General features: G+C 43.1%; 1 protein-coding gene across 2 annotated transcripts in view; it reads right to left on the bottom strand.

Moving 5' to 3' along the window:
• LOC134447633 (growth arrest-specific protein 2) overlaps window positions 1–20,959 on the bottom strand; it is a 52,348-nt gene that overhangs the window by 30,254 nt on the left and 1,135 nt on the right. Inside the window, exons 2-3 of one of the 2 annotated variants that reach the window (XM_063197187.1) lie at window positions 9,059–9,221; window positions 1,114–1,229 (exon numbers count right to left, since the gene is read on the bottom strand). In XM_063197187.1, the coding sequence (XP_063053257.1) occupies window positions 1,114–1,229; window positions 9,059–9,221 (279 nt within the window). The remainder of the gene's footprint in view (window positions 1–1,113; window positions 1,230–9,058; window positions 9,222–20,959) is intronic. The other variant, XM_063197188.1, reaches the window with a different exon arrangement.

Below are 20,959 nucleotides of genomic sequence, written 5' to 3'. Positions count from 1 at the left end.
TCTCGCCAACTCAAACTCCGCCCCCTCAGTCTGGAATTCTGGGTAGGACGTGCTTGGCCACCACAAAGACAGCCAGACTGAGGGCTTTGTGTTCTGGGAAAAAAACAAACAACAGCACTGAGACTAATCTAACCAAAGATTATCCACGTCCAAGCAAAACAGAGTAGACCAAACCAATCAATCACGTTGGTGTACATTTACAGGTAACACAACGTGAGACTGGTCGTATATGCGCTGCACACCAAAAATAACGGATTTATTGGATGGAGTCTGCTGAAACAATAATAAAGTTCCCTTTTTATTGGAAAAGGCTGCAGAGGAGAGAGGAGAGCAAAGTCTGCCAGTTCACTCAGGGGGTCCTTTCTCCTTCACTCATTCCCCCATTACAAAAACAAAAACATCAGTGATGTCATGTGTCTGACAGCCCAGTGTTTTGACTGCTCCTCGCATTCCTCTGTAATTAAATGAATATTCCCAATGAACGCTACCACACATGCTCCGTCTCCATGGCAACAAGGAAACCTGATTCCTGAACTCGGATCGGAATCTTCAGGGTCATGGCATGGCCTTGAAGATGTTCTGAGGAGTTATTCCATGGCTACTGGCAGATGAATGCACATTGCTAGCTAGCTAGCTACATTCAGAGCCCACACTTAGAAAAAAATATCTCTCTGCCTTGCCCTCTCACCCGCCCTCCCCTCCTCCTCTCTCACACTCTCTCTGACTCGCAGCCAATCTCATTCCACATAAAACCAAATGAAATAAAAATGTGAAGTAACGAGCGCAGCTGCCAGTCTGAAAGTGCGGAGAGGTTTCACGTCTGACTGTGAGAGGCCGTAAACAGCAGACACCGTCTGCCCTGTGGAGGTGGCTGGCCTGGCCCTCTTTCGGGAAAACAGACATAAAAAAATGGAATGAGATCCGACGAGGTGGGAACAAAGGAGGAGGTGGGGGGATGAGTCAAGTGATCAAGTGGACAGGGACATGTGTTGTGAGTTGTAACCTGTTTTAGCAACTAATAACGTTGCTGTGAAGTGTTCTTTGGTACTATGAAAATCAAATAAAATGTATTATTATTATTATTACTATTATTATTCTCATTAACAGATGTACCTTGGCCATCTCGCCGCCGTTCTGTCGGAATTTCTCCTGCAGTGTCTCCGCCAGCTGACAGAGCAGGAAGCCGTTGTCAAGGCGATCCATGAAGCTCTCTGCGGTGATCTCCTGACCTACAGCATGGAGAGAGAGAGAGAGAGAGAGAGAGAGAGAGAGAGAGAGAGAGATGGAACAAGAGAGAGATAAAGCGTTAGGAGAGAAAGAATAAGGAGGTGACAGCAGAAGAGAAAGCGAGAAAAAGACAGTGAGATTGAGAAAAAGAGAGAAGGAGAAAAGGACTGTACGGAAAGAAAGAAAAAGGAGGTGACAGAAGAAGGAACAAGACAGAGTGAGAAAGAAGGAGAAAGAGGGAGATCTAGACACCAGATCTAGATAGACAGAAATGGAAATGGAGAAAGCTACAGGCTACATGTGTGAGTATATCACAGAAGGGTGGGATATTTCATGTGAGCTACAGTAGGCCTATGACTGTAACAGTCACGAGTGAAATATAACATCATAAAATTGGAAGAAAAAGTTCCTGCGATTGATATTTAACAACGATAAAACCATCTCTCATCTCGTCCAAGTGTTTTCATGAGCGGTGCACATTCTTGCCGTGGTGGAATGCGAGGGCTTGTGGGAGAATGTTAATTGATTTGGACACAGTGAAAAGCTACTGGTCCATGTCCCCTTGCGCAAGATGGGGAACATTTGGAGACAGTGAGCTGTCCTCTCCCTCTTTGTTCCAGGAAGAGCCCTCGTGTAGGAGCCAGAACTAGGGCCTAGTGAGGATAAGCCCTGGCCTGCTGGTTAGGATATTGGTCCAAGCCAAGACCTAAGGTTTGCAGGCTTCAACATCACACAGTAAAAACTCCGGTGTTAATTCACTCTTCTGAGAATATACAGCATAGTCTCAAAAAATGTAGTGTTAACTATTAGTGTTGAATCAACGTGTAGAGAGTTTAGTTTAACACTTCTTTAGCACATATGTGGCTTTGCAGTGTTATTCAACCATTAAACCATTAAAATTAACACTAAAATGTAATGGCACTCTACCAAATATCCTCAGAATAGTGTTTTGCATTTGCATTTTTTTTACTGTTCATACCATCGATGGCTGACCAGCACTACAGCAAGGCACCAAACCCCACATTGCTCCAGGAACTGTAGCCAAACCTCTATACTGTACCTAAATGAATGTACATGACTTTGGATGAAAACATCAATTACACAGTTAAAATGAGGTGTCAATACGTCAGAGTCTATGGGTGGTTGACGTTTAAGGCCGTAACACACTTAAAGGAGGAAACATATTCCAATTCCTGAAAAAATGGGTGAATAAATTGGAGAAAAAGAAAAAAATGGGGATGTCAGTGGTCCATGGGAAAACATGTCCTGCAGTGTCACATCATTGGTGTGACATTTCTGTAAGATACAATAAAATCATTCATATTCTGCACAAACATATCCACAATGCTCTTTCTGCTATTGCTCCTTTAATCCCCACCCCACACACACACTTCTACCCACCCGCACCCCCACCCACACCCACACACGCCTATGCATCGTACAGGCAGACAACTGTGATTTCACTGCATGGTTCCACTGTATTACTTATAATTATGTGTATGTGACAAATACATCTCCTTATAAGTATCCTTATATCCTTGCATGATGCATGAAAAATAAGTAAGGCTTGAGTAACACAATGTCTAAGCATGCCACACCACAGGACATGAAGTCACACCACAGGACATTCACTGCATTGTGGCCATTTTAATCCTTTTGTATTCGTGACTGACCTCCGAGCTCATGCTGACTAGATAATGATATTGTGTTTAACCTTAATATGTGTTTTCACTCAGCAGTCACAACACAAGCCACCATAAAATGAACCTAAGCATTGTGTGACAGAAACCTTGTAGACCAATATGTAGACATATTAGAGGTTAATAGTCACCTTAAACTTCCACACCACTCTCCAATAACTGAGGTATAAGTGGTTAGGTTACTGAACTTGTTGTCAATATTACTATATTGAGTTTTTTCACACTCATATTTTTTAATATAAGGTTCATATTTATGCAATCATGCCAAATGCTTAATAAATGAAAAAAAATGTTGTTGGTTTATTTTAAAGCTGTATATATTCCAGGTTGTATTAATGTTACTGACACTCCACAGGACATATGACATATAAACCTTTCCATAAATCTAACAAAAATGTTTCTTCTCATCTAAGACAAATATGAAACATGATGTACTACATCTTCTTTCATTTACATTTGTTTTAAAGAGGAAAAATATCAATTTAACTAATGTTACGTAAAAACAAGGCGTCATGTCAACCACCCCTATACAAATGCAGAGTATTTACAACACTGTGGAAAGTCAAAGAAGACAGTGGAGTCAAAAGACAGCCTACAATTCTGCATGCTAGTGTAATTTCATTTTCAACTCTTAATTTTTACACAATATTTAGTTGAATTAATACTGAAAATGTTACACTGACTTAAGAATAAAAGTAACACTATTTCTGAGTGAGAGAGTAAAATGAGCTATTTTTGGATATAATTCAAACTCTTTAAGAGTTTAATACTGGTGTGTTTTGCTGTGTAAGTGTACTGTAAAGTAATGCAACTACATATGACTACTGCAAGACTAGTGACTAGTGCAGGTATGCATATTATTTTGACCTGTACTTTTGTGCAAGACGTGAAATTTGTAGATATGGAAGCTCACTGTCCTTTTCCTCTTTGATGGGAGAAGAGGAAAATTTGAGAGTACTTACCGTCCCTTTTTTGGTGCGAGAACTACCCTCAGCCAGATTTAAATATTTTTGAGGGGGCTTTTTATGCCTTCATTTTCGGACAGGACAAAAGAGAGTATGGTAGGAAACAAGCAAGAGAGAGATGGGGGGAGTATAGGGAAACAACCTCGAGCCAGAGGTTGACTTACAATGCTTGACTAGTGCCAGACTAGCGTCTAGTTCAGGTAGCCGTGTTCTGTAAAGCTTGTCCATGTCTCTTTGCAGAAGACGGGAACAGCTCACGGTCATTTCCCTCTTTGGTAGGGTGAGAACGTTCATCCAGAAGCTAGACAGCCAAATGGCAAGTGCACTTGGGACAAATGCTCTGTGCTCAATGTCAAACTGGGCTACTTGTCCAGTTGCCAACCAGTCAGGCAAAGTTCAGGTCAAGATTAGAAATACAGTTAGTTAGATTCAGCTGGTGTAGCTTATCTAAAGAGGCCGTCCAATGTGATCAATGGGCAATTATCAACCGGAAGAAGACCTGAAAAGTCAATAGAAATGTCAGCCACATCACAGCTAATGATGGCAGAGAAGTTGTTTCTGTCATTGTAACCTTAGATAAGCCATGCCTGCACTACTGTACTCCACAACTGAGAGTGAGGAGAACGAGTGGGTCACAACAAAGACTGCCTGCTCTCCAGAACGCCATTCCTCCGCAGTTACATCACTGTAACGGGGGTGGTAAAGACCAATGGGTGGGTGTCGAGGTTGAGGGGTGGAAGTCTGAGGGGTGGTGGGCTATCTTGTGGTATGAAATGTCTGTGGATTTCTTTTTTTTAAATGTTTTTTATTAAAAAAGGAGGGGGTTGGGATAGGATGGGGTTGGGTTGGGTTGGGTTAAGGGGGGGTGCGACTGAAATGTAATGAGTTCCAAATGTCGTAATTGAGCCCAGAGGAAGCAAAGATTTGCAGCCTCTCACGACCCGCGTAGCAGCAGCAGCACACTCCTTGAGCCCCCACCCTTCTCCTTTCGCAAAATGATTTCTCCTCCCCTCTTCTCTCTCTCAGTCTTTCTCTCACACTCACTCTGCCTGTCTCTTTCTCCACAAGCCACATTCACAAAGTAGAAAGTCTCCTCTTGACTGCATAAATGTTCAATGTTGTCAGACAGAGTGCACACATCCCTATACAATCACTACACACTGTATATACAGTATGTCTGCTTTTTCACCACATTTTGTACGTATGTCTGCTGTCCCTACCAGAGACGATTGATAAGGAAGAGACGGTTCATAAGGAGCTCGATGCCAATCCTTTGCCAGGTCCTTTGCCAACCCTTCACCGTCTCTCTTTCCCACTCGCTTCCTCTCCATATCTTCACTGTCCTATCACACAAATAAAGGCAAAAAGCCCAAGAAGTATATTTATAAAGGAGCTTCTTCTGGAGTTTGTTTAGTTTAGTTTAGTTTATTGCTTATTTGACAGGGACCATGTACAGACAGAATCTAGTACCAGAGTCAATAGGTTGTCATCATTTGGCTTCCATGCCCCTTCAGGAGACTCCATTCTCCTACTTGGTTGCCATATTGAAAATTGTTGTATCTGCTGCCCTGGAGAATTGAGGACCCTCTCGAAAACGAGATGTTCGTCACAAAGGGTTATCCTCTAATAAAGAATTTGAACTTGAACATAATGTGGATTGGATGAGAAACCTGGTAGAATTTTCAGCAATGAATGAATGGATGCCAGTTAGTGGCCCATACTGATTAAAACGCTTTGTCATCTCCTGTCAATTAAACTATACAGCCAATCAAATCACATCCCTATCTCCCATGCTTCCTAAACAGTGTGCTGATTGGTTGAAGTTAATATTAGTCTGATAACAGGACCTGAATGAATGAGAACCTTAATAGGCCTTATGAGAACCTTAACTGACACACTCTGTCTGTGCAACAGAAAAGAAAACACCAGAGCACCAGATCCCTCTTCTCAGAAAGTCATAAGCAGGTGATTTTTATAAATGATAATTTCTGATAAATGTCACAGAATCTGCATGGTACAAACAAGAACTATGATGCAAGTCTAGCTCCTTCTTTTGAACCCTCCTTTCCACACAGCTTATTATTTTTTTATAGAGGGGAAAAGATGAGTGATGTTCAAAAATGTCCCATCATGCCCATTCAACCAACTGTTGCCTTCAAAGCAAACAAACACACAAACAAACAACAGCAAAAAAAACCAGAATGGAATTCACAGCATTAATGTGGCGATGACCTCACACATAAGACTGGCTCTCTACAAGCCTCCACAGGCCAGGCCATATACTTAAGGACACACATACCCAGCATTGCACATGGCTGTTGAAGCCCATTCACACACATACTAACACTTCAAAGCCCCCTCGTACTTTCTGCATGACTGCCTTCACATCTGAGCCATGACATAAGGCGGGATAATTGATAGTGAGCACTCAGGAAACACATTGGTAATGAACGGCACCCAGACCCCTGCTGATGCTGCACTGTTGTGATTTTGGAGCACATCTTGTGATCAGCTGTGAGGTCGTCTCTACGTCACACTTGGCTGCATATACAGTGTAGTAGAGAGTGCGTCGTATATCATGGTGTGAAAAATGCTGCTCTGAGCTAACTGGAAATATGCTTCACTTTTAAACTTTTGAATGCAAGGAATTATTAAACCTTTGTTGTTTCCTTTTTGTTGTTTGGCTGTCCTTTTGTGACGAAGTTTGCTGTGATAGCCAGGCTGTTCTGTAACATTCATGGAGTTTAATGTTTCTCAACGGGGGCTCTACAGCCTCCCAAGGGGGCGCTGGGGAGCCCTCAGTGGACGTTAAGAAGGATACAGCTGAGAGGGAGCGGCGCTTAGTTGGCAATGGGGGGCCATAAGCCTATTTTATTTTTTAATACAAAGAGGGGGCAACCCCGGGCTTATGATGCGTTCAAGGGGGCTTTTATTCAAAAAAGGTTGCGAACCACTCATATGGTTCCTTTCCACGCATTACAGAAGCTATTGTAATTTACAGATTTACAGTCATGACTGCATTCCATTACCTCCTCTTAATGTATGTTCTCTACAAGTCTTCTGTTGTCCAGTCTTGCACTTTAAATGTCTGTATGAGTACTGTCTATGTCCATACTGTCTTATGTCCATGTATAAGTACTGTCTATGTCTATACTGTCTATGTCCTTACCTAGATTAGTCTATGTCTGCATGGGAAAGCAAGAAATGTAATTTCAAATTCTTTGTATGACCAGTGCATGTAAAGAAATTGACAATAAAACCTACTTGACTTGACTTCACATACAGGATAATGCACACACTTGTGGTGGGACATGAGGAGCAGCTGCCTGATCAGTTTGGCAACAGCTTGGCTGTCACAGAGACACAGACCTCAGAGTCTCTGAATTGCAGAGACACTTTGATCCAGGTAGGACGGGGGAAAATCAAACTTAGCAACCATCCAATCTCCAGCTGCTTGATTTCCTGAAGAGGGTGTATGTGCGTGCGTGCATGTGTGTGTGTACAGAGAGTAGAGAGAAGAGAGTAGAGTAGAGTGGAGTGGAGTAGTAGAGTGTCTACAGAGATGATCTTCTTCTTATCATGGCGCGCCACCATATTCAATTACCGCAAATATTGAATGGAACATCCTGAAACATGGCATGCCCCGAATACACAAAGATGGGTGTGGATCACACACACACACACACACACACACACACACACACACACACACACACACACACACACACACACACACACACACACACACACACACACACACACACACACACACACACACACACACACACACACACACACACACACACACACACCGGAATTCAACACCATAGACTGCCAGACTGTACATATACATATATGTCCTTCTAAAACAAACTGAGGGATGATGTGTCACTAACAGGATGAGTCACTAGCCATGCAAATAGCACAGGGAGATAAAGGCACATCCTGCTTGACACCAATCTGCATTCACACAGGCAGAGAGGTGGCTTGTGCGTCTGTGTTTAACTGCGTGTGTGTTAGTCATGCTTGTATGTACCTGTACAGTATGCATGTGTGTATGTATTAGGGCTGCACGATTATGGAAAAAAAATCATTATCACGATTATTTGGGTCAAAATCGGAATCACGATTATTGATCACGATTATCTTTTTTTTTGCTGAATTTTATTTAAAATTATTAAAAAATGAAATATATCCAAGAATGAATTGTATACGGGACAAACCAAATAAAACAGAATTGTAATAACTATGTAAAAGGCAATAGCATGAAACTTAGGTGGACAGATTTCTGGCCAGAAACACCAGCCTGTCAATATATTCTGGCTTCAAGGATGCTTGAAGGCAGGTCACTATTGCCACGATTAAATCACGATTATTATCACAATGTCGATATCACAATTAAATCACGATTTTTGATTATTTTCGATTAATTGTGCAGCCCTAGTATGTATGCAGTGCAGTGTTGGCAGGGCTGCTGGCAATTTTGGTGGGGCCCTGGACAAAGTCAGCTGAAAGTATTGCATTATACTTAGTTGATGCTTTTATCCAAAGCTACTTACAGATATTACAGGGTATAGCTTAGAGTCCCTGGAGCATATTGGTTACTGTCCCTGGAGCAATGTGAGGTTAGGTGCCTTACTCAAGGGCACTTCAACCATGAAGGGAGGAAGGGAGGGAGTGGTAAGGGTGGGGATTGAACCAGCAACCCTGTGATCTACAGTCCAACTCCCTAACCATTACACCATAGGCAGATTCCAATATATAGACTCCTGTCCTCGCTCTGTGCTTGAGGCCTCATGTTTCGCTGATGCCCCACCTCCATGGGGAAAACAATAATGCTTCCCCGCTGTCAGGCTAGCCACAACAACTTTTGGGGGACAATTCTTCATGCACTATACCCTATAGCAAATGAGAAAATGACATTAGCGCTTTTGCGAGATATTGAAAAATACATTTATGTCGTCAGAGACGCCATCATGAGACCACAAGCATTCAAGGGAGCAAGGGAGAACGGGAGTCCGCATATCAGAATGCACCCCATGGCTGCCCCAAATACACCCAATGTAACGGCAGCCCAATTCTGGGCCTCGCCTCTCCCTGGGCCTGGGGCAGATAACCCTGTCGGCTTGCCAGAGTGAGTGCGGTGCGGTGCGGTGCACTGCTTACCCAGCATGCTGGTGAGCCAGAGGGCCAGGTCCTCCTTCATGGGCAGTAGACTGGCCTCGTGGCGGCTGGCCAGCCACTGGCTGTACTGCTGCACGTCTGTCAGCCCCGGACCAGCCAGGTGCTTGGGGCTCAGAGACGATAACATCATCCCCCGCTCACTGCCCTGTGGCAAGAGGAGAGGAGAGGAGGAGGAGAGGGATGGAGAGAGAGAGAGAGAGAGAGAGAGAGAGAGAGAGAGAGAGAGAGAGAGAGAGAGAGAGAGAGAGAAGAGGGGTTAGAGGTTAAGCTAGCAGAGGTGTACTGTGTATCCCAACTTCAGACAGTTAAGGTTAACCACTTGCGACACACTACTATTTAAAATAATATAATTAAGTTGTAGTAACATTTTTAGAAAACAGAATGAAAGCGTTTAGTGTTCTTCTTGATACAAGTTAAAAACTATCCTACATGTATAAACTGCCTGCCCTGGTTGCTACCATATAAGCGATTGTATATACAGTGCCCTCCATAATTATTGGCACCCCTGGTTGAGATGTGTTAAAAGCCTTAAAATAAATTCAGTGTTTATTGCAGAAGAATACTGTCACACTGAAAATTGTAGGAAAATGTAGCCTTCAACTCAAATGAATTGTAAGAAAATAAAAAAATCCCTGACTAAAAAATAATTATTTTTCATTAAATCACCTGTTCCACAATTATTGGCACCCTTAACAATTCCCAGGAAATACATATAATTGAAGCATTTCTGTCATTTCTACAGTAGTTTACAAAGTTTACCAGAGTATGTAGGAACATTTAATTAGTAATTCATCACTTCCTGTTTCCCTGGGGTATAAATATGACGTGACACCGAGGCCATTTCTCTTATCCACTCTTAAACATGGGAAAGACAAAGGAACACAGCATACAAGTGAGGCAGATGTGCGTCGACCTTCACAGGTCAGGCAGAGGCTACAAGAAGATTGCCACTCAACTGCAGCTGCCCATATCCACTGTGAGAGGAATAATTAAGAAGTTCAAAACAACTGGAACAGCGGTAAACAAGCCTGGACGAGGACCCAAGTTTATTTTGCCACCACGCACAGTGAGGAGGATGGTAAGAGAAATCAAAAGATCTCCAAAGCTCACTGTTACAGAATTACAACAAATGGTAGCATCCTGGGGTCACAAAGTCTCCAAATCAACCATCAGGCGCTGTCTACACGCCAACAAGCTGTTTGGGAGGCATGCACGGAGAAAACCTTTCCTCACTCACAATCATAAACGCAAGCATCTGGAGTTCGCCAAGCGGTATTGGGGCTTCAACTGGGACCGTGTGCTTTGGTCAGATGAGACCAAGATTGAGCTTTTTGGCAACAAACACTCTAAGTGGGTCTGGCGTACCACGAAAGATGCGCATGCTGAAAAGCACCTCATATCCACTGTGAAGTATGGGGGTGGGTCAGTGATGCTGTGGGGCTGTTTCGCTTCCAAAGGCCCTGGGAACCTTGTTAGGGTGCATGGCATCATGAATGCTTTGAAATACCAGGACATTTTAAATCAAAATCTGTTGCCCTCTGCCCGAAAGCTGAAGCTGGGTCGTCACTGGGTCTTTCAGCAAGACAATGACCCTAAACATATGGCCAAATCTACACAGAAATGGTTCACCAGACACAAAATCAAGCTCCTCCCATGGCCATCTCAGTCCCCTGACCTCAACCCCATTGAGAACCTGTGGGGTGAGCTGAAGAGGAGAGTACAGAGGAGAGGACCCAGGTCTCTGGATGATTTAGAGAGATTCTGCAAAGAGGAATGGCTGAAGATCCCTCTTTCTGTCTTTTCCCATCTTGTGAAACATTATAGGAGAAGATTAGGTGCTGTTTTGTTGGCAAAAGGGGGTTGTACAAAATATTAACACCAGGGGTGCTAATAATTGTGACACACATTATTCGATGTCAAATAATTATTTCTTTATGTGGGATTTTTTCCCCACTGAATAAATGCACTTGTATTGAAGGTTGGATTTTTCTCTTTTTTTCCATTAAGGTCCCATATTATTTAGAAAAAAAAATAAATAATTGGAAGCTAAAAAACACATCTCAACCAGGGGTGCCAATAATTGTGGAGGGCACTGTATGTTGTATCTGTTGAGGCAGCCATGACCTAGTGGTTAAGGAGATGAGCTTTAGATCAGAAGGTTGCTAGTTTGAATCCCACCCTTTCACTCCCTTCCTCACTACATGCCCTTGAGCAAGTCATCTATCCACACACTGCTCCATGAACTGTAACCAATAACCTGTATTGAAAATAACTGCTTAATAAGTCTCCTTCGATAAAAGCATCAGCTAAGTGCAATGTAATATATAGTCTTTCTATGCACTGACATCTTGGGACTCCCTAAAAGCACAGCGTTTCGCCTGCGAGGGTTGGACTTTAGAATCTTGGGCTTGTGTGTGCTTGTGTGTGCTTGTGTGTGTGTGTGTGTGTGTGTGTGTGTGTGTGTGTGTGTGTGTGTGTGTGTGTGTGTGTGTGTGTGTGTGTGTGTGTGTGTGTGTGTGTGTGTCCGTGCGTAAGCGACCATTCTAAAAGGTCATAACACTCTGTTACACGCGACCATTTTGCTGTGCTCACAAAGTCACCCCGTGCCAGCTGACTGGACACTGGACTGGACTGCACACAGCTTCTGTTACAAAGTCCCCTTGCTTAAATTCCTTGATGCTGTCTGATGACTGATTCACGTTGTTAAACTATCACTCTATCTGCACCGATTTGTTCCACATTCACACATTCTTCGTTTGTCATCCATCTCTTATTTGCTTTGATCCCCCAGTTTTGTCCTGCCTCAGAAGAATCTTATTTCAGTTCGGGAGTTCATACCGTACCAGGACAGAGAGAGACAGAGGGGGAGGAGGCAGGCAGACAGACAGACAGACAGACAGACAAACAGACAGGCAGACAGGCAGGGAGAGACAGAGACAGAGAGAGAAAGAGAAAGAGAAGTGTTGCCCACCTGGCCAGATATGCATACCTCACAGTACACTAAATGACAAAGAACTGTCCCACCGTGACCAACACAGGAGCTCCCTTACACCAGAACCCCCCAGTCCACCCCCACTACCCACAAAACCCCTCGCCCTTTATAAGGCAGCCAGGACAACGGGACAGAGGGCAGAGTAGAAAGGATTTACTGTGCACCAAGAGACAGGGGGAGAAAGACAAAAAGAAGAAAGAGAGATACAAATTGACAGATGGACAGATTAATGACAGGAACTTCTTATGATATACACCCGAAAAAGCTAAGCCCGTAATCCAAGCTAACAACAGACAACCCCAAAGCCCTGTATCACGGTTACAGTTACAATATATGAGAGAGGCGGAGAGACATTGGGGCCTTTGTGCTGCGAGTGAGATCTTTGTCAGGTACGGAGTGCTATCATGCAGGTACGGTGACAGTGGTAGGGGATCAGTCCAATCCCTTTTCATATCCTCTGCCAGCCATTCAGGCCCCTACTACAGTCACAATGTCCTGATTCTCCTCTGCTCTCCACCTCTTTTAACCCTTTTTAAAGGGGTATGCCACTATTTTGGGGCTTAATACAGTTAAAATCGTTGGCCAGGGTTTATAAAGGTGGTAAAGTGTCTTATTTTTCATGTTAAGCGTTGTCTTGCTTTAAGACAAGTTAAAAGAGGGAGTATATCGCTAAGCTAGTGAAAGTCAATGGATCCGTGTAGCATTGCTACATGCTACACGGATCCATTGACTTTAACTAGCTTAGCGACATGCTCCCTCTTTTAACTTGTCTTAAAACAAGACAACGGCTTACATGAAAAATAAGACACTTTACCACCTATATAAACCCTGGCCAACAATTTTAACTGTATTAAGCCCCAAAATAGTGGCATACTCCTTTAATGCTACCATGCAGGGAAGTCGACAGGGGTGGGCAAAGAGGTCAGTTGTCCTTGGACCAGGAAAAAGAGTAGGGGAGCAGAATCGGGTTCCCATGACATTGTACAGTATGTACTGAGTGGAGGAGTCTTTTCAGCTGACTTTGTCCCAGGCCCGGCCAAAGCAGCCCTGCTTCCACAAAACGAAGGTGGCAGAGGCATACTGTTTGCCAGTCATCTGGGAGACTGTGGGAGTCTGTGCATCCATCAGTCATAAACTCTTAAATTTGCATAATAACTTTTGAATGAGTGGATAGATTATTACCAAATATTGGGTGCTAACACTATAATAGACACCTACTTAAATTGACTGACATTTGGAGGCCAATGTTTTTGAGGTGACCAGCTTTCAACATGGCTGACCTTTCAACGTAGCCATGGAGGTGACTGAAACAATAACTTCCAGTTCGACACGTTTTCATTTTGGCTTATTATTGAACCTGGACAAGAGAGGTGGGATACATGGGGGCAAAGAAGAGGTGAGACGCACAACTGGATACCAGATGTGACAGTGTTGTTTTTCTTCACCGCCTCACACTCAGACGCACGTCTGCACAGGACAGGACATAAGGTTTATTGACCGTGTGGGCGCTCTGGGGTCTTATAGATTTGTTACAAGGTCCTCGTAGCTGAAACAGTGGGGCTTGTATGAGGGACGGACCGCCACAGCGGTCTTTTCCAACATGCAGTGTTGATAGGCAGTGTGGATAGTGCATTGGACTGTAATTACAGTGACTTTTACAAGTTATTATACTGCAGATATTTATTTTACAGCTCTGAAAATCATATACTGGCGGAGCTGGCTCAGTGGACACGGCTGGCATATCCGAGGACCTGGGTTGGCGTCCAGACTGGAGTCAGAATCAACACTCGGGGGCCAAAATACAGTTCAGGGGTGCACTTTTCTAAAGCGTAGTTGTCAGTCAGTTAGCAACTTGGGTACTGTAGTTGCCAATGGGAAATTGCATTGAAAACAACAAAGTAGCTAATGAAGTTAGCAACTATGGTTTCGAGAAATGTACTCCAGTACAGTATGCCATTTGAAGGTATCCCACAATCAGGTCAGCCCATAGCACCAGCTTACTCCAGAGACTGCCATACAAAAGCAAAGTATAGTAACTACGCCAACATTGCCTTCATAAGACAGAACAGTGATTATCAGAGTGGGCAGCACAGCTCATTGTAAAGTGAAACAGCCTATTGTTAGGTCAGATTCTACTTGTCTCTCACAGATCCCAAAGGCAGCCTTACAACTATGTATAGTTGAAACAGACTCACACTGATTTGGGGGGAACCCAAGGACTCCACTGTGTGGGTGAGTGGGTGAGTGACTGCTCTGGGCAGCTCTGTACTGTACAGCACGTGTGATCAGGGCCACAGACAGTTTTGGCTGGGCCCGGGATTAAGTCATCTGAAAGGCCACCCCAGACTTATACATATGATGTAATGGCAACCCAAATCTGGGCCCCCTCTCTCCCTGGGCCCAGACGACTGACCCCGTCCGCCCCCTCCCTATCAGCTTCCCTGTGTGTGATCCTGCCAGCTGCTCCTGGGCCAAGCGTCCACTACTGATTAACAGGTGAGGCACCACAGGTCACTTCGACAGCTGCTCTCTTAACACTAGTTAATGAGCTAATGCCACCTGAACTAGGACAGCACAGCACTGCTCTCATGCCAGCAGGTTTGTGGGCCTGAGTCCTCCTGCTCCTCCTCCTCCTCACAAGGAATGTAGTTTGTGGCGAGAGCATAAACAGTACAGTACAGTGTTAATTCAACACAGTAGGACAAATACTACGTATGAGTTAAAACCAACTTCCTAAGTGTTGAACTATAACACTGAAACAACTCTGAAAAACAGCGAAATGGTCAGTGTGCGGGAGTTTTTTCAAGTTGTCTGCTGAGTGACCCATGGGCCATCTCCGACGCACCTGCCAGCTGAGGTGTGCGAAAAAAATCCAAGTCTAACTATAACACTGAAAAAGGTACGGTGTACTAGACTGATGAGAGCTTACGGCAACTCACTGCTTCAGTACAGGGAGCTGTATGTAGTATACTACAAGATTATGTGTTTTCCTTTGAGGGCCAAAATGTTCTGAGGTTGAGGCACAATTAAAAAAGCAAGAAACTACAAAACACAAATGGCCATCAGGCCATCAGGGGACTCCTGCTGCTAACGTATTCAGTCACACGTATTGGCACAGACAGACAGATAATCCCTCTGGCTCTGATACCTAAGCAAACACTCATCCCATTTGGGCAAAGTGAACAGAGTGAGCTCGGATGGATGCACCTCCCCCTTGTCAAACACTTGATGCAATAATGTGACCCTTTGAATGTGCATGTAGGATTTCACAGTGCCATGCCTTTAACCCCTTAGCACAGAGTACTGTCATAGCAATGCGGTTATGATGTAGTTGAGTATTTTCAGCAAGTAGTGAATGCTGCCCTACAATTTCAGAACGCAGTATCTTGAAAATGGTCGAAAATGAGTTTAGACCGGAAATTGGCTTTAAAATACCTTCTTTTTCTTGTGTTAGAAAACTTTGTCCAACTTTGTCCCGTGTCGATAAAACGATAAAAAACGATTATACTGCGCTTTTTTGTTTTAAGAGGTTACGCCGTACTAGCCAAGAACGCAGTATATCACACAAGATACTGCACTTCTCCATTGAAACCGTGGTTTTGGTGTAGACAGTAAGGTAAGGTACCACAACAGAACGCAGTATCTTGATTTTTCAGCTAAAAAGTCATGAGAATGTTGGTTTTTTTTTCTTTTCTTGTGTGCATAAATTTCCACCATAAAAAAGTAGGCTATCATATGGAAGTGTCATCACCACTTTACCTCCAACACAGTTGCGTGGCCAGAAATGAAACTTGAAAGCCTTTTTTCTCAGTTTACCAGTACGGAGAGATACTGCGTTCTGAAATTTAGGGCAAAATAGGCACCAGCGACCCCATCTGCAGTAAGAGGCTAAAGAAACATTACTATGTTTCAAAGATCAACAATTCCATCACTAAAGGAGTCATCAGGGCCAGGTGAAGTAAAATGTAGGATACATTAATAGCTAAGGCTTTATGTCTGACAATAAGCATTGAAGCATATGTGATAACAAAAAAAACAAAGTCAGCATACAGCCACATTGAGAAGCTACCCAGTTCACATGAACCACATGTACCATATACAATCTACAGAAAAGCAGACATATACTATCAGATGGCAGACTCAAATGCCCTTTTGGTGCATCTGAACAATAAAAGGCTGAAAAAGGCTGCAGTAAATCCTTACTGAATGAATCTGTTGCATTTTGCCTTCAACACAACAAGGTTCTTCAGTGGAATGTGTCTCTCTTCCTACCATCCTTCCTCTGCTTGGAATGTGTGTGTGTGTGTGTGTGTGTGTGTGTGTGTGTGTGTGTGTGTGTGTGTGTGTGTGTGTGTGTGTGTGTGTGTGTGTGTGTGTGTGTGTGTGTGTGTGTGTGTGTGTGTGTGTGTGTGTGTGTGTGTGTGTGTGTGTGTGTTGGTTTTCCATCATACCAAAGGCACCAAAGGTTATGTTTTTGCCTGATGCTCTGATGTTTCGCTCCTGCACAGACAAACATTGACTCATCATCACACTCTTATGAAGGACAGAGCGCTCTGTGTACACTTTATGACCAGAGTCAAGCATTTCTGAGCACATAACCTTGTCATCTCACAATTTGCAATCCACAAAGGTCACTGTAGCACAGTGGTTCTCAACCTTTTTTGAACAAACGCCGCCTTGAACTCATCATAAGCCTTAGCCTGATTATTATCGACTTTCAAATCTCTTCGAGACTTGGTCTGGCCAAGAGCATAACAATTAACATTTCCCAAATGGCATGACTTGCCTCCCTTGATTTGCTACTGGTTGACTGGTTCCTGACAAAGTGGGTGTGGTTCCCGGTTTTTCGGGAGATCAGAAATGATATTTACATTGCTCTTGGCCTGACTAGAAGCAACGCCGAAGGTGTTGCGTCACTAGGAGGGCATGGCCTGGGTATATAAGCCTCCAAATGCCCCTTGACCTCATCATAAGCCTGCCAATGCCCTCTTATGAAATGAAATAGACTGATGCACCCCAAAGGTAACGAAGCCCACCTCCACTCAGCTGCATCCTTCTCAGCGTCCCTCTAGGGCTCCCCAACGCCCTCAGGGGAGCTGTACCACACTGCCCACATAGAGAAACATAGCACACATCACAGTAAAGGGGCCACTGACCACCAAGTCAAGCTACTGCATGTTTTGTGCGCCTTTGGTTTATTATTTTATCGTAAGTATTTTAAACAAGTGCATAGTTAAATTCTGGTCACTTCTGTATTTATTTCTCAGTCATTTTATATTTTTTTGTAGTTATAAAAGAAGAAAAAGGGGAAGACATACAAATGTGAAGAGATAATAAATGAATGGGAGAAATAAAAAAGACTGAAAAAAGAGACTGCTTATTACTATTGAAGTCGGAAAGACTTTCTTCTTATTAAAGATTGACTGTCCCATGGGATGCCATTTCTCTTCAATGAGTAATACCATGTGTCACTTTTCGGAAGTTGTTGGTGATAAACCAGACTGTCCGGCCTTCCTTCTTCTAATGATATCATACAGGAAGATGACCCAAAATAGGGGGGTTAAAACAACCAAGAACCCCCCTATCACCAAGGGAGGCTTTATCAAGGAATGTTTTTTCTGGCTGCATGACATCTAATAAGCAAACACATGGAGATTTATTGTAGTCAAGACATCTCAAACAACATAAATATTCTTCAAAGACATGACAAGGTTTTTTTAAGATCTAAAAACTTATTTTTGTTGTGTGCAATGACTCTGTATGCTGCTACATTAGTCAACAAGACAACAGTGTGCTATTTGCTTTTTAGAGGGTTTTCACGCAATGTGTGTTGCAAGGAAGACCTGCACACCGATGAACTCCCTTTAAATCCTTTTTTAAATTATTTCTGTGACGTTTCGGGCCACCACAGCTCTTCCTCTGAGATTAAAAGGGAACTCATCAGTGTGCGGGTCTTTCTTGCCTGATATGAACTGAAGGTTTTGACCCTGCACCTGGCTAAAAGAAAAGGGATGTGCGTGAAATCTGACTGGGATACACAATGTGTGTGCTGACCTTACTCAAATACTATACAGTGCACTTGCCTGAATATCATAGACTTGCAATCGAGATTCGATCTGAAGGTGTCACTAGGAGGGCGCAGCCTGGCTAACAGTGCACACCTTTCAGACCTCTCTCCCTAACAGATGATGGAGTAATTGGTGCTGATGCTTGATGCTGATCAGAAAAATTCGCTCTTAACGTTATCCCAATGATATCGCTGAGCATATTGTTGTCATTCGATTTAATTCAGTATGTAAACAACATCATTCAGTAGACTACTAGAGTTATGAAAATTTTTAAAAAGTAAAAGTTGTATTTCTATTCATAGTTATCATTGTAGATGTGAATGGGCCTTCACACTGTGATTACTTACTGACTTTCGCGTTGCCATTTTGGTTACACCAATAAGAGTTTAAGACAATACCTCATATAAATACTTCAGTTTACATAGATGCAAATACTGTATGCAGTGTATCACATACAAAACACATCCATTCACACCCATAAAATACACTTGGTTTGCTTAGCCAACCAGCCTAACAACCAACCAACCAGCCTAACAACCAACCTCTTGCACACGCCTACACACACAGGTGACACATTCCAGTGTACGTTTTTTGTGATAGGCCTATACTGTTGACGTGGAGATGTTCCATGTCATATACACTTTCATCTCCCATGTGTAAACAGTCTATGTTGGCTAAGCAAAGACAACACCGTTGGGCTTAGTGTGTGTGTGAGGATGAGACGGTGGTCAGTCACCCATGAAAGACCTATTTCATTCAAGCTCAGCAACTGTCAATAGGACAGGATGAGGACCCTTTGGCAGGGCTTTTTCTGAACGGGGAAATAGGGGCGCTCCACCCTCATACCTCCGTGGGTGCACCCTCATACTTTTATTTTTTTATATATATATATTTGAGCGCCCCTAGTAAATTTCTCATTCACGGGGGGGAACACCCCCCCTTCACCCCCGTAGCCATGATGCTCCCTCATGCCAAAAAATCCTAGAAAAAGCCCTGCTTTGGGATAGTTGTATGTACACAGAACTGCTCGGCAAATATATGTGCTGCTAGGACTTTTCTTTTCCTCCACTTGATTTCCTGCTTAGATCATGTCCGTCCTATGAAACGTCCTATCAAACTAAGAGGGAGTAGCTATCTGAGTTGGCAGTCAGTCAACTCATAACATTTGCATCCTATCCTTTACATAATTTACATAATGAAAAACGTTATAAATACTGGTATAACACCTAGCCTACACTATAGTGCAAGTTAATTGTACCAATTTTCCCATACAGCCATATATCCAGCATTACATTTGGCAGAGCTTGGAAGTTGTTGTTGTGAGATGTCTAAATGACACCAACAACATGAGAATTCATAAATTATAGTGGTTAGTACATGACCAATCATAAATTCATGTTTCTGAATGTTGGAGCTGGACGATTGAAAATTGGGGGAGGCACACACAAGAAAGCAAAGGCCTTCTGTGTGAGGTATGCACAACATCACAAGGGGCTCTTGGATTTCAGTGGAATGATATAAGGCACTCCCTTGAAGAAGGTCTGAATGAGTGAAATGTTGTGAGCAATAAAATGTAAGTGTAATGGATGACGTGCAGGGATTTTTGTCTACTACTATGCTGTACTTTGAACCATTGGTTACAACCAAAGCACCAGTTTGATATAAGGTGTGCAAACGTGTCCTATGGGGAACGGGAATAAAATCTGTGAAATAGGCATAAATTAGTTATTACAGTAAGCATCGTCTGGGGATGGACAATGTTTTGGTATCCACTGTTGCACCCCCAGATATCACTTGTGCTTTTATGGGCATTCATATATTCAGCGTTCTCTATACTGTCAGCGGATCTGTGAAATAGGTCTATGGGGACAATGGATTTTCACTCAGTAATACTACACTGTGGTTTTAGCAGGTTGAGAGGGTTGGTAAGTGATATCGTATTTTTGGGTTGTTTAGTTTTTAGGTTTGTTTAACAGACAGACAGACAGACAGACAGATAGGCAGGCAGACATACAGACAGATAGGTAGATTTGAAACAAGATAGATAGATAGATAGATAGATAGATAGATAGATAGATAGATAGATAGATAGATAGATAGATAGATAGATAGATAGATAGATAGATAGATAGAAAGATAGATAGATAGATAGATAGACAGACAGACAGACAGACAGACAGACAGACAGACAGACAGACAGATAGACAGATAGATAGATAGATAGATAGATAGATAGATGACATTTGAGCGGTTCACAGATGCTGCTCTTAAGGTCAAATGTCATCTATCTATCTGAGCCTACAGTAGCAACCCTGTGACCTGGTGCGTCGTGTGATGACTGGTAGGTAGCCCAGGCCCAAGATTCTTCACCTAAAAAACATCATCAGTGTCTTTCAGAACTTATTTTCCTGCACATCCACACTTCGTATGAAGGTCAAGCGGATCGGATCATATCTGCCTCCAGTGAATGGACTCACTGTTTTTGCCCAGGACAGTGACACTGCATGATGACAACAGAATATGTCATGCTCTGCAGAGAACACTTCACATCATTGAGGCAATTTTATTGAACTGTCCATAAGGCTCTTGATGAGCTGTTCTGGGCCTTTACTGGACTCTCATGTTACAAAAAGGACCCGACCCTTCTGATATACGATCTGGGTGGGAGACATGTGAGTTATCCTCTCAGACAACAAAGTGTTGATGACCTTTCCTCCTGACTCCTCAGACAGACTACACAGATACACGTACATTTCTAACAAGGGGAAATATGGGGAATCGAAAATATGTATACCTTGTCTGTAAGACCTTTTGACTGCAGTT

This window comes from Engraulis encrasicolus, chromosome 4 (assembly GCF_034702125.1).
Source record: "Engraulis encrasicolus isolate BLACKSEA-1 chromosome 4, IST_EnEncr_1.0, whole genome shotgun sequence".
Taxonomy (NCBI): domain Eukaryota; kingdom Metazoa; phylum Chordata; class Actinopteri; order Clupeiformes; family Engraulidae; genus Engraulis; species Engraulis encrasicolus.
The sequence above is the reverse complement of the archived record's forward strand: the minus strand, read 5'-3'. Positions and strand labels throughout refer to the sequence as shown.